Genomic DNA, 26606 nt, shown 5'->3' on the forward strand with positions numbered 1-26606 from the left:
ACCTCTGGCTTACACCCCAGTTCTTCTATGCATAAATGAATAAATCTTTCAAAAAAAATTCTCACTGTAAATGCACCAAGTTCATGACCCAGATGACTTTTAATTCTATTTTTGTTGACTTTGTATTGTGATGATGAATTATCCATAGAATGTTAATCTTTAGGAATGAAGCCAGATGCTCTCAAAGGGGCCAAGGGCTGCTGTGATGACCCGTCACGTACACATTTCAGGCACACAGGAATGGAGGAGGGGGGACACACCGAGGCTTTCAGAGGTGGGAAGCGAACTGAAACTTAAGTGAAGAGCCACATGCTCTGCCACATGTGAGGTTAGCCCCTTCCCTCCCAGATGAGCTCTTCCTTCCACAAGACATGGAGGACCCCTGAATTCACCCCACCTCCCCCTACCAGGGAGCACCATTGACTAAAGTCTGGCACCCAGCTGTGTAATCTGGAGCAAGAAACAGGACCTTCCTATGCTTCAGTTTTCCTATCCGTGAAATGGGCATGGTACTAATTTAGGGTAATAGGGTTATTTAACCTCAGAGAAACCATTAATGTCCCCAAATGTCTAAAGTATTTCAGGGAGATCACAGACGCCCCCACCCCAACCAAAAACTAGGACCAGGTCACAGAGGGAAAAGGAGGCCCAGAATAGGCTATGACACACAGGAGTCCTCCTTCTAGCCTCAGAATCAGATTAAGAGACCCACCTTGGATGGGGAAATTCTTTGCTTTTATTGTGTTTCTACACAAGGAAGAAAATGACCAGGGGGGACCCAGCAATAGTCTCTGCCTTCAGGGCCTCAGGGCCCTGAAGGCAGAGACTATAGCAACTTGAAGCATCACCCAGTTCATAACAATGACAGGCTGAATCTGTCTTCAGAGATGGTCCCTGACACAGAGCCTTCTCTCTCTTGTTCCCATCGGCCCCCACCATAGCTGGATCGGAATGCTTTAGTGGTGAGAATTCCCCTGTTCAAGGGTCCTCCTCTCTTGCATCTACCTGGCGGATGAAGGGGAGGCACCTGCAGAGGGGATCTTTTGGGGTCAATTCCCTAACCCTTGTGCAGGGCTACCCTAGAGACACAGCAGGCACAGGCCTGGAATACAGCATCTAATAATTATCTGATAAAGAGTGAAGAATAAGTGATGGACGTGGTTCAAGGGAAGGTGACAAGAGGCCTGGCAAACACCCCTCTTCCACACCAGGTGTACAAGACCAGGAGGGGGATTCCAAAGGTACTTAAAGAAACTTGCAAAGTTTTGAGTCAGCCTGGTGGTCAGAGTACACCCCAGCCAGGTGTCTTCAATTCAATCCTAATACCTGCCTCAACTTAAAAGCTTGGTTGTCTCCCTCAGTGAGTGGGAAAGACAAAGCAGGGACTACCTGGGAAGAGGTGGACCTCTTCCTGGAAAGTCCACTCACCCAGCAGGGGCCACTAGGTGCCAAAGGACTCAGCCATCACAGTTCCCTTGGGGTCCACACAGGCCTTGCCCATAGTCCTCTGATTGTGCAGGTGTGGAGTCCCAGGGTCTAGACTGACCTCAGGGGACAGGAGCTCAGTGTCAGGTGACTCTGAGACCCCACAGTCCAGTGTTTCCTCCTCTTCCTCCTCTTCTTCTTCAGCCTCCTCCAAAGTCAGCTCAAATTGGAACCTGTCAGGTCCACCCCGCTCGGGGCTGGTGGGGTCGACCGGGCTGCGGGGTATCTTGCTCTGGTACCACTCTCGGTTGTCTTCCAGTGTGTCCAGCAGGTCCTGTGCATCTGGGTGGACCAGGTCCGCCCAGGTCTCCCACAGCGGGTGGGCAATGTAATCAATGAAACCCACCTGTGGAGCGACAGGGAGGGAGGAAAGGGGAGGTGGTGCTGTGAGTCACCATGGGATCTAAAACCACTTCAGCCTCTAGGCCTCTGCCCAGGATGTTCCCTCTGCCTGGAATGCCATTTTGCAATGCCTACTCCTCCTTCAAAACCCCCTTCAAATAATTCTCCCTCTAAGAAGCCTCCTTTGCACCTTCTGGATTCCCATAACCCACAGCTCTGAGCACTCTAAACTAGGTGTCCTCCAGAATGGGAACCCCTGCAGGGTTCCCCACATCACCTAGAATAGGTATTTCCAAACCCCACGAGTACAGATCCCTTTCCCTTCTGAGCAGAGAGAATGCTTCCCAAGCCTGACTCCAACAGGCCGGTGCAGACCTCACCCTTAGGCCATTCCCCTGGCTGGCCAGTAGGGATCAGGTCAGGACTCATGGGGTCAGCTCCACCATGCCTTCCCTTCCCCATCCCAAATGACTTTCGGCTTCACTCAGTCTCCCTCAGACCTGGGACTTCTCCACCGAAGCCGTGTGCTTGTCACACATGGGGCTGATGTCCAGGCCTGACTCACGCTCACGGTCACCCTGCTGGAAGAACTCGGCCATGATGCGGTCTGTCCACTGGCGGTATAGGGGCAGCGGTTTTGTGGGGTTGCTGAGGTCGGCACAGTGAACCAAGTTCTGCAGGACCTGGGGAGACCAAGGGTCAGGAGGGCTCGGGTCGGGTCACCCCCAGGCCTAGTACCCACCGCCCCCAACCAGAGGCTGACACCATGGACACGCCTATCTCACAGGTGGGAAAGCTAAAGGCTAGGAGGGGAAGGAGTGGCGCTGGTACCTAACTTTTTAGTGTCTCCACTTCAACTCTGGCATAGAGTCAGTTTCACAAGAGCAGCTAAATACAATCATGCTTTGCTTAATCACGAAGGACCATGTAGACATCAGTGGTCCCAATGGGCTGTACCATGTGTAGCTGTGCAGTGGGCACACCATCTAGGTGTATGTAATTACGCCCCTAATGATGCATTTTCAGAACGTGTTCTGGTCATTGACTGTTAAGTCTTGGAAACTAAGATCCTGCCCACCAGCCACATACTTGGATGCGGTCAGAGTAGTTGTCCAACATCAGGACTCCTAGGCTTGTCACCTTCTTGGTCTCCACCATGGTCTTGAGGTCAGCCAGGAGATTCATGTGCTTGGACATGTCGGTGGCTAGCACCTGGGGCAGGTGGGCAGGATGACAGGTATGAGGGTCCTACCTGTCATCCCCCACCTCCCAGATGCCACACCTACTCAGACTCACGGCCTTCAGTGTCCTCACCTGTGAGACCGGTGAGGGCGGGGGCGGGGGGGCAGATACAATAAAATTGGCTGCAAAGCTCACAAGAAGGGCTGAGTCATGTGGGAACATGTGGGACTCAGCCCAGGGCAAGGAGATTAAATCTGGGGGCCAGGAGATCTGTGTCTCAGTGCAGGGCAGAGGCCATCAGAAGACACTGCCTGGGGCCAATGAGCAGAGGACAAAAAGGAGCGGGTTGTGGCTGGAACAAGCGAGCACAGGATCAGTGGAAGGTAGTGAGGTCAGGGGCAAGAGGTTTTATGGGCAATTTATCCAGAGGGACCCTGGGAGCCACAGAGGTGTTTTAAAACCAGGAGGAACCTGACTTGGTCAGACACCCAAACAGCCCTGAGCCTGCCACCTAGCGGGAAAAGCTGTTTTCAGTCTTTTGGAAGGAATTCCAGCCCTGTTTTTGAAATCTACTTAGCTAGACTCGTGTGGCTTTTCAAAATCAGACAGAAAGCTTCAAAACTTCTCCCCAAACCTCCAATCTTCCTCAAATGATGCTTCCATTGGGGGTGCCTAGCACCTGAAGCCCTAACTCCACCTCACCAAATTTTCAGTTCCTTTCACTCAGAGTCTTGGCTTCTTCCTAGCCCTTCCTACATGCTGTTTCCCCTGCTGGAAACATTTCTCCCAAGCAGTGGCCAACCTCAACTTCAGTGTTTTCTTCTGGGAAGCTCTCCCCAACCTTGAGCATCCTGCCACCACAGCTATCTATCCCATTACAGCTCTGTCTATGGGTCCCCCATCATGGTTCCCCACTGTGTCTATCCCCACCCCACAAATCTAATAAATCTAGAACTGTCTTGGTCTTGGCCCAGGCCATGCACACAGTAGGTTCTCAATAAATGCTTATTATAAGAATAATAGAAGCATGAGGCCCCAAAATTTACTGGGTTCCCCCAACCTGAAAAATATCAAATGGAGACACTCAAGGCTTGGAAAAGTTATACCTGAAACCCTAAAAACTCATTTTTCACATCCCTTGTGCACGAATTGTAGCCAAGACATGATAGGCTTGAGCAAGAGCCTGCTCACCCCCACTCCAGGCTTGAATGGTCTTTGTCTCATTTTATAGACCAGGAAACTTTGAACTCCCGGCCAGGCCAAGACCAAGCCACCCCATCGATCACTATGGTCTTACCATGTCGATGACCATCCTCCGCAGACTCAGCCGCTGCTTGGCACTGAGGTTTTGGAAGATATCACAGTTTTCTGCCTGCAGCAGCTTGAAGCCCACAGCCAGGTGGTGGTTCTCCAGTACAGAGGCATCATTGTACATGAGTGCAAGCTCTGAGTCTGGAGGGGGTAGGTGGAGAGCCTTAAGACCTGCCCACCCCACCCATTCCACCAGAGGTAGGTCTTCTGAATCCTTGCCAAACTTCTATTCATGCATTGAAGCCCTAATACTAATGTCCCCTTCTCCAGGAAACCCATGGGAGCCCATGCCTCCCCCTGGCCCTGACCTAACTCCAAATGGCTGGGATCATTGTGTTTGACTGTCTCTTGAAACTGGGGACTCCTTGGGGACCTGGCAGGGCAGGAGAAAATGCATACAGAGTGCTGGTTAAATGACCAACTGAGTTTCATCTTATCAGACTCTGGAATCATGGAATAAGAGGCCTCCACTCATCCCCATATGTACAGAGACAGTATACCAGAGGTATCCAACACTTGCTTGTTGACTGAGTTTTTAAGATTCTTGAAAGGACATTATACTTTAAAATCTCAGTGGGTCCAGATAAGCTCTGTCACATTTGTTATTCTCTCATTTATTGAGAGCCTATTGTGTACCTTGAGCACCCAAGGGAGGAAGATTGTCAAAGTTATTTCACAAACAGGGAAACTGGGCTCAGAGCAGGGACCAAGATGACTGGGAACACATGATTGTCAGGTGGAGGTGGGGGTCTTCCCTGGACTCACTGGTGTTGATGAGAAATTGGTTGGAGACTCCAGGATGGTCCACATCATGGATAGCACTTGCAAAGATGGTAGCCAAGACTTCCAGGTCTGTGAAGACAGCCTGAGCAGGTGCAGGGCATGAGAAGTGAGGGCAGGCTTTCCATGCCCAGCACCTCCCACCTCCAGGGCTGTACCTCCAGGGCAGGTGTGGCCAGGAGCACGTGCGCAGACTGGGCCACATCAGCCGCATGTATGTTGTTGTGGTAGGCCACATCGGCATGATAGTGACTCTCCAGTGTCAGCAGGTAGGTGGCAAGTGTGTCTGCTGGGATCTGAAATGTCTTGAGCAGGTCCCGTTCCTGGTTCATCACAGAACCCCAGTCAGGTCCTTGGCCTTGGGGCTGTAGCACACAATGATCCTACTCTGGCCCTCCTGAACTCTTAGCCTATCCATCCCTCAAATGCCCCTTCTTCCAGGACATCCTTCCTACTCTCCCTCTGAACCCCTTCAGTCTCTATCCAGCTCTGACCTGACAGCACTGTGGGTGTAAGTATTCAGCTGTTCCCTCCTGAGCCCTCCCTCCCTCTCCATGGCTGAGCCCGGAGCTGAGGCTTGTTGACAATGAACTTCTCAATTTAGTGAGCTCCTGTTCACCCTTCAATACCCTACTCAAATAATTTATTTGGGGGTGTCAGAGAGGATATGAAGAGTGTCCCCTGTGGTCTTGAGACAGGAAGATGTGAAGGAAACCTGAGGGATGCTGGAAGCAAAGGTCAGGGGAGGTACCTGAAAGATGCTAAATATGATGGCTGTGAGAGGCCGGTTCCCACTTAGCTCTGCCACCTTGAATACATCAAGCCCCCACTTGTTGGTGTCTTCCAGTTCCTAAAATTAAAAGAACTTGAGTTTAATTCCAGCCCAACTTCCTCAGAGGCTTGACCTAGTCCCTCCCCCCGGCCTTCAGATCTTGCATTAGGCTTCAAACTCCATCTCAGCATTCCAGTTGGGGACCCACCTTGGCCAGTTGCCCCTCTTGGTTGGTCTGGACCCCAAATCGTGGGATAGGGGCTGCAGAGAGGCTGGTGCTGTGAGGGAGCCCATGCAGGCCACTGATCTGGGACATGGGCCTCGGGGACTCCATGGGGGTCACCCTCGGCAACTCTACCTCCGTCTGCTGGTCTGCAGGTGGGGGAGAATAGGGCTCAGAGAAGTTGATTCACCTGCTGGGATCATCCTGCCTGGCTTCAGATCCAGGACCTTGGTGAGTCTCAGGATCAACTTATTTCCTTTTTACCTGGATCAAAGTAAGTTGGAGGAAAGTCTCTGTCTGGCCTGCAGCTACTCTCCCTCCCTCCCTCTCTCCCCCCCACCCCGCCCACCACCCCATGGCTATTCTCAATGGGAGTTGGCCCCTGGGCACCTGGGATTCAGTGTTTTTCCCCAAACAGCCCAATGTGCTTCCTATCTCGAAAACTGTCTGGTTTCTTCAGCTTTTCTTTAGCAAATGTCTACTCATGCTTAAAAACCCTAGCTTGAATCTCCTCCTTCTGGAATTTCCTTCTGTTCCTCCCTCTGGCCCAGTCCTGACTCATGGGGCTGGGGATGTCTGTGTCTGGCTCAGTCTTCCTCAGAGTGAGGTCTGGGGTCTTTCTTTCTCTCCCTTTATAAAGTACAATCAGTGACCCACAGCTCACCCAGGAAGGTTCGGGATATGTACTCGGAGACCTGGTTCCCAGAGCGACTGGTTTCGGACAGGTGAGTCAGCTCGCGGTTCAGCATCCGTTTGAACTGCCAGGAAAGGGGAGGACAGTGATGGTGGAGCTGCTGTGTGCAGAGGGGAAGAGGGAGGCGCTACAGGCTCTCCAGCCCTCCTCACCTTGTTAGAGGCCATCTCTCCCACCGAGTGGCGTGTCTGCAGTGTCTCCAGCTGATCCAGACACCAATCCAGCTCATCCAGTGTCTCCAAAGCCAGCTTCTGCCCAGTGTCCTCTGGGGACTGAGATGGTCAGGGGGCCGGCCCCACCCCCACTTGGGAATCTCACGTCCCTCATGCCTCCATCTCTGCATCTGCACCATGGAACCCTTCCCAATGGGGTCACTCAGAAGCCCAGGATCTGAGTTGCAGATCTATCCCTAAGTGACTGTGTGACCTTGGGCAGGTGTCTGTCCCTCCCTGTGCCTCAGCCTCCCCATCGGTAATGTGGTGTGGAAAACTCCATCTCAGAGTGAGTTCTGTTGGGGGTGTGCTTAGCACAACCTAAGGATTCACGGGCTGTACTGGGGAGGTCACCTTGGAAAGGAAGTTCATAGCTATCATCAAGTGGGGGGGAGGGAGGAGGAGCAGGCACATTACCTGGAGGAGGAGGAGGATGACTGCCAGTTGGGGGGTTCCCGACAGACACCTGCCTGAGGAACAGCGCACTCAGGGTGGCTTGCCTCACCACGGGGCCCCGCCCTCGAGCCCTCCAGGCCCGCCCTCACCCAGTCAGCTTAGAGTAGCCGGTCGCACTCTTTCCGACCAGGCCCCGCCCAGCTTACCTCTTCTCTGGCCACGTCCCTCTCGTTCAGACCTTGCCCACCTCCTCTGTAGGCCCCGCCCCCTGCAAGCCCAGTCCCCAGCCCAGCCCTCTGCGTACTTGGTTGTCCAGCGGCCTGGCAGGTGGGCAAGCGCTGCTAGGTTGCCTCGAACCGTCCGCAGACTGGCCAGAACCTGTTAGCAGAGGGGTGAGCAGCATTGAAAAGGAGGGATGGGTTCCTCCTGCTGGACTCATAAAGAAAAGGAAAAGACACCCACCTGGGCAAAGGGTGTCACAATCATGTCTTCTCCGTGTCTGGGAGGAAGATAGAACATCAGGGAGGGCTGCCAGGAGGAGAACTCCCATATTCAGCTTTTACCCACACGATATCTTCTGCCCAGGACTTCGGGTATCCTCCTGGTCCATGGAGTTGTCTCACCCAATTTCCCTGAAAATTTCACTTTATTCCCCGTCTCACAGATGAAGAAACTGAGTCCCAGGGGCAGCAGGGCCTTAGTAGATGCAGAATACAATTGGTTGTATTTTCCTTTTCTTTATGGCTACCAGAAAGCTCAAATCAAGGTTTTTATTCAGTTGCTGCTAATTGGCTTTAATATTTCTGTATTGCTACCCAACCCCCCCTAAAGTCAAGCACAGAGGATAACCCGGCATGCTTGACTGACTGACTGAGATGGCTGCGAAACTCCTACGTAAACTTCAAAGTCCATCTCAAATGGCCACCTTGAAGGAAGTGTGCTAAATGGAATAAAGGAAGGCATTATCCCACTAGCCTCAGACTCACAGATCGCTGGCCACGGAGGAGTTCCGGGACATCGCCTTGGGGGAGAGTTCATAGTCGCTGTCTGAGCGGTACAGGAAGGATTCCCGACGCTGATTGTGCTGGGCAGGTGCTTGGGCAACACGTCCAAGGCCAGGCCCAGCTTGAGGGTCCAGGGCACTTCTCCCACATGAGAGCCCATTTTCCAGGTCAAAGCTGAAGGCAGAGAGGAGGCATAATCAGAGCTGAGGGTCCAGGCATGTGGAGGCTGGGTTGTGGCACATACCTGCTGTCGTATCTTCCCTGGACAGGAGTGGGGAGGGGCTGGGTAAGTGGAGTCTTCAGATTGTCTACCTGCCTCATGGTCACACACACACTGAGGGGCCCTATACCCTTCACGCCCCGGTCTCTGAGTCTGTACCCAAGTTCTTTCCACTGGGAAACTCCAGTAAGTGATTTTCAGATCTGCCCCCAAGGGACTGTGTGGCCAAGGGTAGGTCTCAGTCTTTCTCTGGATATCCACCTCCTTGCCTGTCATATAAGTGTGATATACACCCAAGGGTCGCTTTGAGGGTTACTACTGAGCACTCTAGTGTGCCAGCTGGGCACCCTTATTACAAAAGAGGAACTGGGGGTCCAGGTTACATAGTAAGATTAAGGGACTTGAGGCCCCCCCTGGTGGCGCAAGGGATTAAGATGCAACCTTAATTGGCAGTCTCTGCAGCACAAGTTCTGTCTCCAGCCAGGGAGCTGCCTACATCGTGCAGCAGACCTCTCCTGTCTCACCCGCTGCCACCCTCAGCAGTGTATTTCAGTCAGTCTGCCTGTTCTGTTCCCCACTCTGTCTCTGGTGAATCCTCTCACCCCCCACACCTCTGGCCTGTACCCCAGTTCTTTATGCATAAATAAATAAATCTTTTTAAAAAGATTTATTTATTTATACAAGCAATGGGTACAGTCAGAAGCGCGGGAGGGTGAGAGAATTCACCAGAGCCAGAGCGGGGAGCAGAGCAGGCAGAAGGACCGAAGTACACTGCTGAGGGGAGCAGCGGGCGGCCGGAGAGGTCTGTGAGCCATGTGGGACCCTCCTCCGGTGGCCGGGGAGTGGCCGGGGAGTGGCCGGGGAGTGGCCGGGGAGTGGCCGGGGAGTGGCCGGGGATCGAACCGGCGCTGCAGAGGCTGCGGGCAGCTTCGCAACCCAGCGCTCAACCGCTGCGCCACGGGGGAAGCCCTAAATAAATCTTAAAAAAAAAAAAAAAAAAGATTAAGGGACTTGAAACGACTTCCTGGGTTGTCTCTTTGGAGGGAACCGAGGTCTGGCAAGCTCCCCATAGCAGGGAGAAGCCCCGCCCCCAGCCTTAGTCCCGCCCTGAATCACTAGGTCCCTCCTCCGGGCCTTATGGCCGCACCCCAATATGTTCAACGAAGCCTTCAGTTGGAGATGGGGCAGGGGGCGGGGCCGAGTGGTGTGGAGGGCGTGGCCCATCCTCAGCTGTCACATTGTCATCCTGATCGTCCGCCTGTTCTCTTGCAACGCTGCCCCTTTGCACTGGCAGTGACCTCTACCCAGAGCACAGCCCTCCCTACGATGACCCCTGCCCCGGCCATTCCTAACCCTCCTCCTAGCTCTCTCAGTCGTGTCCCCCCCTCCAACTACACCCTAACTATAGGGGGTCAATGTTCCTCCCCCTTGGAAACGTCAGAGAAAACGTTGGAGGGGGCGTGGGGCAAGCACCGAGGTGCGGGAGCTCACAACTGGGTAGAGGGGCTGCCTGTAGGTCACCGGATTTTGAGAAGGGGGCAGGCAAGAGAGGCGGAGACAAGGCGAGACCGAAGGCAGCTCAACAGTGGGGCCTCCTGGCCGAAGGCCATTAATGGACCCGAGCCCCCACCAGGTCACTCATCCCGACCCAAGGGACAGGCGCCTCCCCAAAAGCTTCGAAGAGGGGATTCGGCTCAGACCGCGGTGGGGCTGGGGCGTAAATAGGGAAACTGAGGCCCGCAGAGGTGCAGGGTTCGAATCTATGGAGGGTTAAGGTCTAGGCGGGGTTTTTCTGGCCGCAGAGGAGGCTGTTTTTCTTTCTACTCTAAACTTAGCAGCGGGGTCAGGTCGTGGTTCCATGACGCGGGCGGGCGGCCACGACGCCGGGGGCGCGGCCGAGATTCCCAGACTCTGGGAATCGCACGTCTGTGCGCTGGTAGGCAGGTAAGCCGCGGCTCGGCACCTGGGAGGGACCCGCCCGGGAGGGACCCGCCCCCCCATCCCTCCTCCCGCGCCCTTCTCCAGCCTCGCTTGTTGGTACCTAAGGTACCTAAGGGTGCTCCCGCGATGCCCACTCCCCGGAGAGCTCCTCAAACACCTCTTTGTAGAGGTCTGGTGCCCTGGAGGCACTCTCTGGGGCACCCCTCCACGCACCATCAGGGACCACGGTCAAGACTACACCCTCGGGCCTCCCCGGTGGCGCAGCGGTTGAGCGCTGAGCTGCAAAGCTGCCCGCAGCCTCTGCAGCGCCGGTTCGATCCCCCGCTGCCAGGGAGGGTCCCACATGGCGCGCAGACCTCCCCTGCCGCGCCCGCTGCTCCCCTCAGCAGTGTACTTCGGTCCTTCTGCCTGCTCTGCTCCCCGCTCTGGCTCTGGTGAATTCTCTCACCCTCCCGCTTCTGACTGTACCCAGTGCATGTATAAATAAATAAATAAATAAATAAATCTTAAAAAAAAAAAAAAAAAGACTACACCCACCCCCAACTATCACTGCCTGGCGTGAGAGGTTGGAGAAGGGACCTCCAGTCTCGGAGCCTTCTGGGTACGAATTACCAAGGGAGTGCAAATGCAGCGAGCACACCGCTTAACGGGGCTCAGAATGCCAGAAACAGCGCTCACAAACCCCACCTCTGATCCATCTCCACCTCCCCGGGGTGCTTCCTGTAGGGTCAGATCGAACCCAGACTACTGGGCAGAGTAATTGGAGGATGCAACCTAACTGGGCAGGGCTGAGGGGGCAGCCCGCGACGTACGACCTGCCCTCTTACACCGCAAACCATTCTGCCTTGAAGGCCGGCATCAACTCAAGTCTTCCCAGGCCCTGGGCCATCTCTGGGGCCATCTCTGTGCTGGCACGGGAAGGATGGGGCCTCAAGGCAAGGGACGAGTGACCTGACCCACATTCAGCCTGCCTGCCCCTCCAGCGAGGGTCAGGAGGAGACGTGAGCCTCGGCCCGTCCCGCTCCAGGCTGCACAGCTGCAAATGGACAAAAGGCTGGTCCCCAGGGCATGTATCCCTCAGATGAGGGCAGGAAGACAGAGATACGGAGAGATGGCGACAGAGTTACCAACTACCGGGGACAGAGAAAAGGCAGATGAGACAGATAAAGGGAGAGAGAGGCCGAGCATCTGTGCTCTGACCTCCAACCTACCCCCAGTTGTCCCTGACTCTGCCCTTCCCACCTCCAGACCCGCGGTTCCGCGAGCCCCTCCAGCCCCGTGGTCTAGCCTCACCACAGCGGATGGGCCACCGTGAAGCGCCGCTGCAGGCGGATGCTCTGGTTCACCAGGAGCTTCCTGTAGAGCCCGGGAGAGCCTCGCGGGGAGCCCCGGGGGGAGCTGGGCCCAGGGCCGAGGCCGGGCGCGGGGGGGCCCTGCATGACCGAGGCTCGCGGCTAGAGCTCAGAGGCTGCACCCAGCGCCTGCTGCGCCGAACCTTTTCTGTAAAGCCTCGGGGGCGGGGCCGGTGGGGAGGGAGCAGAGGGCCCGTCGGCCCCTCCTCGATGCTAAAGGGTTGGTAGACCGCGCTGCCTGGGATAAACCGGGAAAGTGATGCAAAGCCCTACGCACGACTCTGCTTCCACAATTTGAGGGGCCTCCGTGAGACCCAGAACCCGGATCTTACACCACATCCCTCTGTGATGTCCCCCTTTAGTACAACCTGCCAGACAGATAACTTGGTTGAAGAGAGAGAAGCGGAAGTCAGAAGGGGAAGTGTCCCCCATTATGAGAGGGTCACCAGGCACAGTGTTTGCGGAGGGGCTCTCAGATACCACAGAGTTTCCAATCCCTCTTTGCCCATTTTCTAGAGAAACTGAGGGAGACGCCAAGGAGCTGTTGTCCATAAACTACAAACCTTTCATCCTTTGCAAGTTGGGGAAACTGAGGCATGAAATGGGGTGTTACCTGACACAAGACTTCATTGCCAGGCAGCAGGGCTTGAACTCAGCGCCCCCTCTCCAGATCCCTTTCCACAAGTCCCCACATGACCCCCACTCACTTTGACATTTCCCAGGCCCTGTCTCTGGATCCTTTCCCCTCTCTTGCTGTCTCCAGCAGACAAACATCCGCACTCCACTCCTGCCAGGTCTTCCGTTCTGTGAAGCTTCAGCTGCCTTCCCCATCCCCGGAATGACCCAAAGGAGCCTGGAATGGAAGGCCTTGCCTCCATGGGATGGGGGTTCCAGGCTCTACACCAGGTGCTCCAACCTGGGAATGCCAGGGCCAAGGTTGCCCTGCCCCATTTTACAGAAAAAGAAACCAATTCTCAGAGATGGGAGGGAGGTCCCCACGTGGAGGAAGGACCTGGAACATCCCTGTCACAGGCAGAAGTTAGCACATTCACCCCCAACCCCCCCACATCCCCTACACACACACACACACACACACACGTCTGAGCCTTGCCCCTTGGGACTGCACCAATTTGATTCTCCCTGAAAAAATAGCACTCACATTTCTGGCAATCCTGGAAGAATATGAGTTACAATTCAAGGCAATCAGGGCTTCAGAGGAAGAGTCTGAGGTAGCAGAGGGGCCAGATCCTGATCATCCAGTCACACTTTTGTCTCCATTGTACAGATGAGCAGACTGAGGCTCAGACAAGGGTCACACTGGGACCAAGGAAGACAGAGTCTCTGGAGTCTGATGGGGAACCTCTTCAGCTCCCAAGGCACTGCAACAAGACATCTGGTAGGAAGCAGAATCACTGGCTTGCCCCAAAGACAAAACTACCATCTATAGCTGCTATGAGGAAACCTAATTATAGGCAGTCCCTGGGGGACAGAAGCGGCCAGAATCAGCCTGGTAGAGACTCTAGGACCAGAGTCCAAGGAGCCTTGACACTGCTCTAGCCCTGTGCGAGGACCTCTGGGGTTCCCAAGGAGAAACTGAGGCACAGAGTGATTCAGTCCTTCCCCTAAAGTCATAGACATGAAATGGAAGGTTAAGGCTAAATAAACTAATACAGTGTTTCTTATGCACCTGGCACTGAGCAAAGCTCTGTGCTATAAAAGTCATTTAATTATTCCGGCATTTCTACAGAGTGTAGACTACTGCTCTCATTTTCAGTTGGTGAAACTGAGGCACTCAAGGTGTATTCACTACTCCACGTCACAGCCAGGAGTGGTGAGGCGGAGGTCATTAGTGCTTGAACTCATTCCATGCCCTCTACAGTCCCAGAGGCGACATGGGTATTCTTGTATAATAGTTTTAACATTAATGTTTCGTTCACAGAGTCAACTTTAAATATTTTATTAACAGTCTTAACTGCAAGGCTTTATTAATAGCTTTGTGGATGGAGAAACTAAGTCATAAATTCAAGCCTGTCTCAAGGGGCCCCAAACTCAGCCTGATAAGGGGCTGAGGGTGGAGGCTGAGGTTGGGGACATGAGGACCCTATCCTGACTTAGCTTCCGCATGCTGGGTGACCTCAGGAGGTATCCAGCATTCTCTGGTGCCCTTAGCAAATCATAGACTGTTTTTCTCCTTTAAGTGTCCCTTCTCTGGCTGCTTTTTACTTTGCCACCAGGTGGCTCCAGCAAGGTGGGAGTTACGGGTGCTGTTCTACCCACATTGAGGTGAGTAAATCAAGGTCTGGAGGACAGAGATGATGTACCCAAGTCCTCACTGGACTCTAGACAGGGAAGAGAGTGGGGTTGAATCATGTGTCCAGATTCCCCCATGGTCAGATCTCACCCCCCTCTGCTCCAGACCCTTTCGTGATTCTCCACTGCGCTTTGAATCCATACCTCCCTGGAGGTTCTATGTGGTTGCCCAACCCCTGCGTCCTCCCTGCCCACTTCCTCTTAGCTCACTCTGCTCCAGCTTCATCTTCTCTGCTTGCTGTTCCTTGAATCTGCCGGCTCATTCTGGCCATGCTGACTTTTCACCTTTTGGGTCAAAATTGGAGCATCACCCCCTCCAGGAAGTCCTCCTTGACCAGCTGGGAAAATGTTCTCAGAGCACCCTCCTGTCCTGAGTACAATTTCACACTTCCTGTCATGATTATTTGATCTGTGTCTGCCTCAATCACCAGCCCTCGAGGGCAGAGCCACATCCGCCTTGCTGCCACTTGCCTGGCAATGTGTGAGGTCAATCCCCAGAGCTCAGCAGAGCTTGTAAAATAAATAAGAGCGCTTCCCCTGTCACCCTCCAGCCACACTGATCTGTGTTCAGCTCCTCATTCACCTAATCCTCTTGAGTCTGAGGCTTTGCACATTCTATTTCTTCTACTTGACACACTCTTCCTTGAATTCCTTCTAGCCCATTTCCCTCCTCCTCCCCCTCCATCTCCTCCTCCCACCCTTTCCCCTGCCCCTCCTCCTCCTTCTTTTTGATGGAAGAACTGGGGTGCAGGCCAGAAGTGCTGGGGGTAAGAGGATTCACCAGAGACAGAGTAGGGAGTGGAACAGGTGGATTCACCAAAATACACCGCTGAGGGGAGCAGCAAGCAAGACAGGAGAGGTCTGCTGCACCACACAGGTTAGCTACCTGGTCGGGATCAAACTCAGGCCATAGAAGTGACAGCGCTGAAACTTAACACCTAGGCCACCAGGGAGGTCTTGACTTCTCCTCATTCTTAAGGCTAAGCTTAGATACCAGTTCTTCCAAGCAATCCTTCCATATCTCCTGCCCCCCAATGATGGATCAGGAGCCTCCTCTGGGCTCCCCTGGCACCCCAATTTCTCCCCATCACAGCAATGCTGTCTCTCGCCACTATAAGTTGGTCTTATGAGCACCTCCTTGCCCTTGGGCTGTGTCCCCAATAAGGGGCCGAGAACACAGTAGTGCTAAATAAATGCTTTCTGAACAGGATGGACAGACACTCCCAAAGTCATATAATCTTCTGAGAGCAGTAGGAAGGACCACATTGGAGGACAATGTTTCAGTACAGAGAGAAGCAGAAAATTTAGAAAAATATTTGCTTCTCGTAGATGACACTGAGGCTCAAGAGCACACAGTAGGTTGGCCTTGAAACCAGCTTTCCTGAGAACTGAGCCCCTCCACCCCACATTAGTATATATTTGCACAGCAAGACACACACACTTGCATGCTCACCGGGGTGCAATCCATCACTCAGCCTTCCAGAGTCACGTGGGGTACCCAACCCCGCCCCCCCCCCAGATGGGCCCAAACCAAGTTTCTGTTTGTTCTTTCTGAAGATGGAAAATCATGAGTCACCAGGAAGGGAGGCAGGAAGAGCTAAGGTGGAGGAATAGGGCAAAGGGCCTGCTGGGTCACCTGGGAATAGCTTCTTCCATTCCGCCCCAGATGCCCCACAGGGCTGTTGGGGGGCTGAGCTGGAGATAGGTATTAGACTTGTGGATCAAGTATGAAGCTGGTGGCCCCAGGATGTCCAAGGATGAGGCAGGAGAAAACCAAGCTCCAGAGAGAATGACTTCCCAATTTCATCTAGCCTTGCCTCAAACCTGGGACTTGAGGTCTGGCCTACTTTGACTGCCCCACTTACATGTAAGGAGGGCGTGGAGCTCCTGGACTCTACACCTTGGCCCTCAAACCATGACCCCACAGGTAGAGCACCCACTAAAAGGCCCCAGATTCACTGTGGTGTCTTTCTTTCCTCTCTGTCTTACTCCCCTGTCTTCCTAACCCTCTGCGCCCATCCCCAACCACCTAGTTTATAAGACACAGGAGATCCCCTCCCCTGCCTTTTGCCTCCACACCCCATCCTTTCTTATGCGCAAGAAACATCCTGTGCTCAGGCTCCCCAAGGCCCCCCCTCTCCGAAAGGAGTCAAGAGGGTGGATGGAGGGGGTGAGTGTAGCTGGGCAAGCCACAGAGGAAGCTCTTCCCCTCAGCGCTGGGGTAACCCACCCTGAACCTCTCACACCCATCCCCAGAGCTCCTCAGAGGTTTGCAGTTACCAGGGATCCCACAAACACCCTTGAACAGTTCAGGGTCCCGAGGATCCTGGAGACCCCACTGGATCAGAGAGAGGAAAGTCACTCCCAATTACATACCTACAGTCACCACAGGGAGACATACCCCACACAATAGCCTGTGGGTAATCGGGCGCACATCCCAACACATCCAGTGACTGCAGAGCCAGCCGGCCGTGCACACTCACACAGCAGGTCAGAGCACACACTGCTCAGTCACATACACACAAACACACACACACACATGCGATCACACAGACCCACAAACGATCTTAACACCATTGCCACCCCGCTCTACCCCACATAAAAGCACCTCTTTCCGCCAAGGCGCGGGTCTCAATCAGGACACAGAGATCCCCGCCCCCTGCAGAGCAACGACCCTCCCGCACCCCGCGCCGCGCCCTCGCGCAGCTCCCGGAGGCCGCGCACGGGCCCTGCCCCCGCCCACCTACCGCTTTTGGAAGAAGGGCCAGGAGCACCGCGATTTCTTAAGCTCGGGCCGCGAGGTCCCGCCTGGGCCAGAGTGGCTGAGGCCCACGGACTTCGCCGGGTCCGAGTGAAAGCGCTGCTGGATGCGGATAGGGCGCCGTGGCTGTCGCCACAGGTGTTTCGGGGGTCCGGTGATGCCTTGGCCGCTGCGAGCGCCCCTCAGCTCGCTGCGTACTTCCCCTTCTTGGCCCCTCGTGGTCTCCATGCGCCGGGGGAGTGAGGAAAGCTGAGCGCGGTAGCTGACACCCCCCCTCACCCCGATACCGGAGCAAGGAGTGTCTGTGCCCAGGTGGGGCCAGGGCCGTGGGGTGGAGGGGACAGCGAGCTGTCCTCAGCGGAGGTCTGAGGCAGGAGACGGTGGAAACGCGGGGCTCAAGGTGGGGGCTGATACCAAGAAGCTGTTCGTGCCCAGTTGATGCTGAAGGATAGCCGGGCAAGAAAAACTTGAAGGTCGGGCTTGAAGACAGGGGTGGGGAGACTTCCAGCGCTGAGAAGGATCTGCTGTCCCCTCTGTGCCGGACGAAAGAGGGTCAAGACTTGTGCTTGAAGTGGAGAAGACAGAAATTGCCCTCCCCTCTGCCAGATGGAGAACCGGGAGACGGCCTCAGGAGACCACCCCCGCCCTCCTCACACACACCCCACTCCCGGGCCCCAAAGCGCCGTCTCTTTCCCCTAGTGCTAAAAGGGAAGAAGGTAGATTCAGGAGTCTTGAATGGATGAGACGGCGAGGAGCTCTCCTCGACTTGTTGGTGCTGAAGGCAGAGCTGGGGATATGGGGGATGGGAGCACCTCCAAGCCAGGGCACCGTCCACCCTGGAGGTGCTGAAAGCTGAACAACGGCGGGTCCTCAACACTCCCACAAACGCCAGCAAGGAGCAGTCTCAAGTAGAATCCAGGGTTCTGGTCTTCAGAGGTAGGCCCAGTGTCTCTCGCAAGCTCAGAAAGATAGGCTTAGTGGTTCAGTTCCAGATGGGATCTGAACACACACACGGCAGATGCAGGGTAGGGATCCAGGAAGGACAAGGAAATGGGGTTGGCTGTGGCATGGCCCTCCCGTGCCCAGGCTGGGCACACAGAAGCTGCCTGTGGTAAGAGTTGCCAACAGTGGGTGTGGGAAGAGAAGCAACCTCTTACAGTCACACCATTGTCCACTTTGTCGGTGGAAGTGGCAGTACTCATTCTTCCTGTGATGTCCATGGCCCCACCTCACAGTCACAATTACTGCCCTCAAATCCCAGAACTGCCCTTCCCTCCTCTAGAAACTCAAGACCCAGATCACCAGACATCTTAAACTCAGGGCTAATTTCCTGGGAAGGGTGGGGACATTTTCACTTGCGGTTAACAGAAGTAGATTTGGACAACAGCAGGGCTCAGCAGATAGGTGTGGGCTGAGGCCACTTGGTGCAGCAGACTTGGTGGCAGAAGGAGTTCTGATATTGTTGGGGGCATCAGAAATCTTTAAGAGAGGTATTTCCCATGGACACTTCTCTTCTCTATCCAAGCTGTGTGCTCAGGTGGGGAAATGTTTGGAACAGGTGGTAGACCGACTGAGTCAGCCACAGTCTCACCCAATCTTTCTGTCTGATGCCAAACAAATGACCCTCCTCTGTCCTTCATTGTATGGTTTGGTACCTGCCCTTCCTCTCAGTCCCCTGTCTGCCAGAGCTGACAGTAAGAGATCAAATTCCCCAGTGGAGGGCCTCCCTGATAGTGCAGTGGTTGAACGCTGGGTTGTGAAGCTGCCCGCAGCCTCTGCAGCGCTGGTTCAATCCCCGGATGCTGGGCGAGGGTCCCACATGGTGCGCAGACCTCTCCTGCCGCCCGCTGCTCCCCTCAGCAGTGTATTTCGTCAGCCTGCCTGCTCTGCTCTCTGCTCTGACTCTGGTGAATCCTCTCACCCTCCTGCGCTTCTGACTGTACCCAGTGCGTGTATAAATAAATAAATAAATCTTAAAAAAAAAAAAAATATGTGGAGAAAAGTCTACCTTTAAAAAAAAAAAAAGAACAACAAATTCCCCAGTGGTGAAGAAGGTGAGTTCTGCCACCTGCAGGCTCTGCCACTTCCCCTTCCTTAGTCTGTCTTCTGGAAAATGGGAATAATCATGGTGTCACCACCTCTTGGCATCATTGATGAAAAGGATATGTAACACCTAAAGTGTCAAAGGCCAAGGGTCAGCCACATCTACGCCCCTCTCTCATAATCCTTGCTGGGACCCACCAATGCCTGGTGTGTCTACTTCTTTTTTTTTTCTTTTTTTTCTTATTTTATTTTATTTTTTTTAATAGAGGCATGTTTTATTTATTTATTTATTTATTTATTTATTTATTTATTTATACAAGCACTGGGTACAGTCAGAAGCGTGGGAGAGTGAGAGAATTCACCAGAGCCAGAGCGGGGAGCAGAGCAGGCAGAAGGACCGAAGTACACTGCTGAGGGGAGCAGCGGATGGCAGGAGAGGTCTGTGCGCCATGTGGGACCCTCCTCGGTGGCCAGGATGCTGCCGGGGATCGAACCGGCGCCACAAAGGCTGCGGGCAGCTTCGCAACCCAGCGCTCAACTGCTGCGCCACCAGGGAGGCCATACTTCTTAAATAATTTCTCAATGTGCTTATTTCTCTCCAGCCCATGGCTTCTACACTGATCCAGTCATTTCTATCTCTTGCCAGGAACTGCCCAAGTCTCCTTGTTGGTCTCCTGCTATCTCCTCCCTTGCCCTTGGCAGTTCTTTCACAGCAATCACTGGGTATTGATGTTTACCTGATCACCTCATTTTCTTAAAAACCCACCCATGGCTACCCCATTGCACCCCATAGGTCCTGGGTAGTCTAGTCCCTGCCCACCTCCTCAGATTTCCTTTCCACCCTCCAGCCACACTGAGGTGTGTTCAGCTCCTGATACACCTGGTCCTCCTGAGGCTTTGCACATTCTGTTCCTTCTCTTTGGCATACCTTCCCAGAACTTGCCCATTGACTTTTCTTTATCCTTCAGGTTAGACTTAGATGCCACTTCTTGTGCATCCCTGTGCCTCTTCTTGACTCACCTGGCACCCTTACCTCTCCCCATCACAACACAGATCACTCTGCTGTCTCCAGCTGCTACTAGTCTCCACCATCATCCCATAAGCCAATTACTTTCCCATGACTGACCCCAGTACTGGGCCCAGCACACAGTGCCTAAGAAATGCTTTCCAAGAAAAAGGAACTCTCCTGCACTGCTGGTGGGAGTGCAAACTGGTCCAACCACTATGGAAAGCTGTGTGGAGATTCCTCAGCCTGCTAAAGATGGAGCTTCCATATGATCCAGCAATTCCACTCCTAGGTATTTACCCAAAGGACACAGAAACATCAATTTTAAAGAACACCTGCACCCCTATGTTTATAGCAGCACTGTTTACAATAGCTAAGCTTTGGAAACAGCCCAAATGCCCAAAAATAGATGACTGGATCAAGAAGATGTGGTACATATACACCATGGAATATTACTCAGCATTCAAAAAAGATAAACACATGCAATTTGCAGCAACATGGATGGCGCTGGAAGGGATCATGCTCAGTGAAATAAGCCAGAAAGAAAAAGAAAAATACCGGATGGTCTCACTCATAGCAGGAATCTAGAAAACTTAAATAAGGGACCAGGAAAAAGACTAATTATAATAAAGTAAAAATCAAAATCAACAAGCAACTGTAAACCAGGGAAACACTTCAAGGGGGAGAAAAGGGAGTAGGATCAAAACAAGGGTGGTGGGAATTGTACGGGGACTATAACCAAGATGAAAATGCATACATTGTGCAAAAATGAAAAATGATGTAAAAACATATAAAATGAAAAATAATAAAATAAATAAATAAAATCCAATAAGAAGAGCAACAAAAAAGAAAGAAGGAAAGAAGGAAAGAAAGAGAGAAAGAGAGAAAGAGAGAAAGAGAGAAAGAGAGAAAGAGAGAAAGAAAGAGAAGAAAGAAAGAAAGAAAGAAAGAAAGAAAGAAAAGAAAGAAAGAAAGAAAGAAAGAAAAAGAAAGAAAGAAAGAAAGAAAGAAAGAAAGAAAGAAAGAAAGAAAGAAAGAAAGAAAGAAAGAAAGAAAGAAAGAAAGAAAGAAAGAAAGAAAGTTTCCAAGCAAGTTAAAGAAAGGCCCAGCTAGATGAGGTGATCCCCCTCAGCTGAGATGGCCCCCTGAGTCTTCGTCTGCCTCCTTACCTGCCTGGAGCCTGGCCATGGCTTTGCTCTGTCCCTCGAGCCTCAATGGTGAACACCACACGGGGGCTGGGGTCAGTCTCTCCAGGGGATCCAAGGCGGCTCGACAGTGGTGGCAGCAATGGGGTCCCTGAGAAGCGTCTCCGGATAACACCAGTACTAAGGGGGCTCACAGGAGCTGATCCAGAATCTGCTGACTCCCGGGCCCTCTGAGGAGACAGTGAAAGGGCATGAGCCGGTCTCCAACCTAAGGGCACCTTGGCCAGCCCAAGGGGCCATCTCCCAATCCAACTCTTCCCCCCAGGTGATTTGCCCTGCTGAGGCTCAGTGTCCTCATCTATGCGATGGGTTGTAAATTTCAATCTAGCAGGGTATCAACAGTGCCTGACCCATGTAGGCATTACAGAAATATTTATTAGTCAATTAATACACAGTATATTTATATTCATAACATATTATGTGTTCTGGGATCTCCGTGGTGGCGCAAGGGGTTAAGCACTGCACTATGAAGCTGTCCGCAGCTTCTGCAACATGAGTTCAATCCCTGGCTGGCCACAGAGAAACCCACATGGCACAGCAGACCTCTCCTGTCTCTCCCGCTGCTCCCCTCAGCAGTGTATTTTGTCAGTCTGCCTGTTCTGTTCCCCACTCTGTCTCTGGTGAGTCCTCTTACCCCCTGCATCTCTGGCCTGTACCCCAGTTCTTGTATGCATAAATAAATAAATCTTAAAAAAAAACATATTATGTGCTCAAATAGGTCCTGCTATTTATTATAATAAATAATAAGGCATATCTCACTTGAATGTTCACAGATGCTGCACTTGTTACAAATTGAAGGTTTGTGCAACTCTGCATCAAGCAAGTCTATCAGCATTACATTTGCAGCAACTTGGATAATGGCACTATCTCTTAGGTGTACTTATAATCCTAGCATAGTATTTAGTAAAATATGGAAATTAATTTGCAGTAAATAAACCAGTGAATAATGACAGTACCAACAGCGAACATCTCTTGCACACTCTCCCCATGTAAAAGCTGTTCTAAGGAACTCTCTTGCATCAGCTCATAAAGGCATAATGAAGTGATTTAATGCCATTATCATCATTTTACAAACAAGAAAATGGGCTCAGAGGTTAAGTGACTTTCCCAAGCTTAAAGTTGGTAAATAAATGGTGGGGATGGAATTTTGGGTTCTAACCTTCAGATCATTTTTTGAAGGACTGAATAAGAAATTAAATGAAATGATATTCACCAGCATGTTCTGAGACATTGAAAAATCAAACAGAATTGGGTCAAATTGATGAGCCAGGAGTGTGAGGCCTCCAGCCCAACAGATCTAGATTCTATCTATGCGTGTGGCCTAGGGCAAGGACAAGTGTGCTGCAGTTCCCCATCTGTGAAATGGGGGTGAAAGTACTGATTATTCGGGGGTGGATGATAAGGAGAGGCTGGTGAAGGGAACTGTCCGGGGTACTGACCCCAGAGCGTGGCACGAACTTGGGAGAGTGTCTCATGGGGTCAAAGCAGCAAATGGGGAAATGGAAGAGACCCCCATCTTCCTCTGCCCTGCCCCTAAGCTTCACAAACAAGACATTCTCCTCCATCAGACTAGACATAAGGATGTGGAAACAGGTTCAGGACCACAAGCCTCATCAGGGCCAGTACCAGGGCAAGGGGATGGGGCTAGGGAAGGTACAAAGCATAGTCTTGAGTTGAGCCTCTGCTGTGTGACAGGCACACTGTATAACTCATTTGCTTCCTCGGGAGCTGGGTCCTACATCGCAGAGGAGGATGTTAAAACTGGGAGAGAAAATAGCCTGCTGAGAGTCACACAATTGGGGTTTGTCGGCTCCCCACCACCACCACACCCACTCCCCACTCTGCTATTTGCACAGACACGATCCTTCTAGGACTTAGGACATCTAAGGTTTTCCTTCTTTTGAGCAGTGACTCTCCCTCCTCTCTCCCAAGGGCACCTGAATGCTAAAGCAAACATCTAAGTGCTCAACATTAGGCCTCCCCAGAGGCAGGGTTCCTGGCAGCTGAGTGGATGCAGAGATTGGGGTGCGGGAAGAAGGTAGTCCCTCCAAGTATAGGAGGCCTACTGAGATGTCACCTGCCAAGTATGCGCATGGGGAAACCAAGTTCCACATGGGAGACCACATTCATTTATTCATTCAACAACTACAAAACAATAGTTCACATCGTGCTAGGAAGAAAATAAGACCACAGAAGAGCCTGGAAAGTGATGGGAGCAGCCATTGTGTTGCTGAGGATAGTAGGGACCTTTCTAAGGGGGGTGACTTTGTGCTGAGACACAAGGATAAGGAACTGGCTGGAGAGAGCTAAAGAAACAGCATATCAGGCAGAAGGAGAAGCACATGCAAAAGTTTTGAGGTGGGGGCCTCCCTGGTGGCGCAAGGGCTTAAGCACAGCACTGTGAAGCTATCCACAGCCACTGCAGCACGAGATTGATCCCCGGCCAAGGAGCTGACCCACATGGCGCAGCAGACCTCTCCTGACTCGCCTGCTGCTCCCCTCAGCAGTGTATTTCAGTCGGTCTACCTGATCTGTTCCCCACTCTGTCTCTGGTGAATCCTCTCACCCCCTGCACCTCTGGCCTGCACCCCAGTTCTTGTATGCATAAATAAATCTTAAAAAAAAGTTTTGGGGCCTCCCTGGTGGCACAGGCGGTTGAGTGCTGTGCTGTCCGCAGCCTCTGCAGAGCCAGTTTGATCCCCGCCGACCATGGAGATAATCCACATGGCGCAGCAGACCTCTCCTGTCTCGCCCACTGCTCCCCTCAGCAGTGCTTTTGGTCTGTCTGCCTGTTCTGGTCCCCGCTCTGTCTCTGGTGAATCCTCTCACCCTCCCGCACATCTGGCATGTACCCCAGTTCTTGTATAAAAATAAATAAATCTTTAAAAAAAAAATCTTGAGGTGGGAACAAGCTGGGGAAGGCCTGAGTGGGGTGCAGGCGGGGAGTTAGTGAGGAGCAGAGTGGCACCCAGCCACACAGGTCGGGGGCAGGTTGAGGATTTGGTAGGCACACAATCAGGGGTTGCCAGCCACACAATCAGGTCTTGTTTACCACCAGTGGGATCTACTCTATGCCTACAAGAAGCCGCCTCAGGGAACAGGGGCTATTGGGAGCATGCCTGAGCTGGGGCAGCATCTGGGTGGAACATGGTCCAAGGTGGGGCTGGGTGTGGATTTGGGCCATGTTTTGGAAGCTGAGAAACCATGGCTGTGAGGGTTTCAAGGGTAACTAGTGGTTACAATGCACAACTAGCGCTTGCCAGATAATTAGAAGTCACACAGTTGTCTTGGTAATTAGGCCACTATCAAGATGGTGAAGATTTAGGAGAAAGGACCAAGCTCTCGGTGAATTAAGGTTCAGTTTGGGTATCCTCCCAGCCCCAGGAAGGAGTCGGTAGAGGCAACACGGTGTTTCAGTGTGGGTTTTGGGGAGGCCTAGCTGGCTTGGGGGTAAAACAAAGACGGACCCTGTAAGAGCAGTCAATAGCACCAGCAATGGGCTGGCCTATGGGGTGCTGCAGCAAACCCTGATTTTCAGAAGCGGGGTTGGGTGACGGGCACAGGGGAGAGTGACTCTCAGTTGCCTGGGAGAGGAGAGGGTCCTCCAGGCATCTCTGCTGAAACACATCCCTGGAACAAAACCTACAACACCCAAGGTCCTGGTCCCTGTTCAAAGCTGCCTCCCATTCTCACCCACCTCCCCTCCATCAGCCTGCACCAGCCCCTGCAGTTCCCTGCTACAGTCCCAGCAGCCTCTTTGCAGCTCCTTTAACCTGCCTCGGGACCATTGCACAAGCTGTGCCCTTTGCCTGGCAGCCTTTCCTCCAAATGGCTTCCTCCAAGTGGCTTCCTCCATGGTGGCTTGCTTGTGATCATTCATTCCGCTCCAATGCCACCTCCTCAGAGAGGCACTTCCTGCCCAGGAAGTGAGCACCCATCCCATGTTTAATTTTTTTTCCTTTTCTTTTTTTTAAATATTTATTTATTTATTTATTTATACAAGCACTGGGTACAGTCAGAAGCGCGGGAGGGTGAGAGAATTCACCAGAGCCAGAGCCGGGAATAGAACACACTGCTGAGGGGAGCAGCGGGCGGCAGGAGAGGTCTGTCCCACCATGTGGGACCCTTGCCAGTGGCCGGGGATCAAACCGGCGCTGCAGAGGCTGCGGGCAGCTTCGCAGCCCAGCACTCAACCACTGCGCCACCAGGGGAGGCCCTAAATTTTTTTTCTTGATTTAGTATCTACCCCCCTCAACTTTCTGAGCCCCAGGAAGGCAAACCCTGTCCTTTCATTTCCACACTACCTGAGTGCCACTGTAAGTCAAATACTGCTATTATAAGCTGAATGTTGGTGGGAGAACCATGAGAAGGGGGGACTCACTTTACAGAGGAGGAAGGTACAGCTTAGGAGGGAGCCAGTTCCCAGGGTTCCCTGGGCTGCCTGCCCACGGTCTCCCCATACACTGTTAGAGAGGAGGACAGGGGCGATGCCAGGCCGTCAGGGCAGAGGAGGTCTCCACTCGAGTGCAGGGCTCAGGACACAAACATGGCTACAAAGGCCCAGGTTCAAATGCCCTCAGCCACTCACCTTGAGGGAGGACTAGTTTTTTTGTGCCTTGGTTTTTTCATCTGTAAAATGGGCTTTTCTTCCCCCTCTTGTCCTATAGACAGCTGGGGCCTGGATAAAGCAGTTGAGACCCTGGTCCCCTACTCAGTGGCTGCAGCCTTAGATCTACACCAGATTTCTAGAGGACTCTATGGGCCTCAGTTTCCCTATATGTAAGTGGATCCTCAGGGTGCTCTGGGTGCTTTTGCTTAAGGCGGTGCTGGAACGCCTCCCCCATGGTCTGAACCAAGACAAGATCTCCCACTTCAGCCATAGCCACAGCACCCCCCACTGCTCACCTCACTCAGCAGAAAGGAGAGCGCTGTTCCGCTGCGCCTCATGCTGCAAGCATCTCTGCACCTGGGAAGATGAATATGAGACCCCCATGCCCGGGAACCCAGTAATGCCCTATGATACTCTACCAGGCAGGGAACCCACACCCACACCCTGTGCCTTCTCCCAGAGATCTTCCATCAAGGTAACCTGGGCTACACCACAGCCACTGGGACTTTCTAGGGGCAACTGGTGCCCCCAAACATCCCCCAGGCCCTCACCCCACCAGAGTCAGCAGCTTAGGGCATCAGAATCCTCAAGAAGTGGTCTTCTAGGTCTGGGCCCCTGAAGGATCCAGTCAGCAACCAACCCAGCTCTAGCAAGTTCAAGAACTCCACCCTACCTCCTGAGAACACCCCTAAACTCACAAACTCTAAAAGCGAGGCCCCGGGGAACTCACTGCAACTGCTGAATCCTGCCTGAGTCCT

General features: G+C 52.9%; 1 protein-coding gene across 1 annotated transcript; it reads right to left on the bottom strand.

Annotated features, from left to right (window-relative positions):
* Positions 1-857: 857 nt before the first annotated feature.
* On the bottom strand, positions 858-26606 carry PDE4C (phosphodiesterase 4C). Its single transcript, XM_037506163.1, has 17 exons — positions 26579-26606; positions 26145-26205; positions 21204-21409; positions 8384-8575; positions 7860-7896; positions 7702-7775; positions 7419-7471; positions 6942-7054; positions 6760-6853; positions 6081-6244; positions 5852-5950; positions 5259-5423; positions 5086-5185; positions 4307-4461; positions 2917-3039; positions 2328-2510; positions 858-1831 (listed from the first exon to the last, which is right to left on the bottom strand). Exons 2-17 carry the CDS (start codon positions 26184-26186, stop codon positions 1442-1444), a joined length of 2190 nt encoding a protein of 729 aa, XP_037362060.1. The 5' UTR covers positions 26187-26205; positions 26579-26606; the 3' UTR covers positions 858-1441.

This window comes from Talpa occidentalis, unplaced genomic scaffold, assembly GCF_014898055.3.
Source record: "Talpa occidentalis isolate TD23 unplaced genomic scaffold, MPIMG_talOcc4v2.1 talOcc4.12, whole genome shotgun sequence".
In the NCBI taxonomy this organism is placed as follows: Eukaryota; Metazoa; Chordata; class Mammalia; order Eulipotyphla; family Talpidae; genus Talpa; species Talpa occidentalis.

Coding starts and splice junctions, on each gene's coding strand:
- PDE4C (XM_037506163.1), bottom strand. CDS start 26,186: ATGAGGCGCAGCGGAACAGCGCTCTCCTTTCTGCTGAGTGAG. Junction 21,410..26,144: donor TCTCCTTTCTGCTGAGTGAG/GTGAGCAGTGGG, acceptor CTGTCTCCTCAG/AGGGCCCGGGAGTCAGCAGA. Junction 5,186..5,258: donor TGGCCACACCTGCCCTGGAG/GTACAGCCCTGG, acceptor GCACCTGCTCAG/GCTGTCTTCACAGACCTGGA.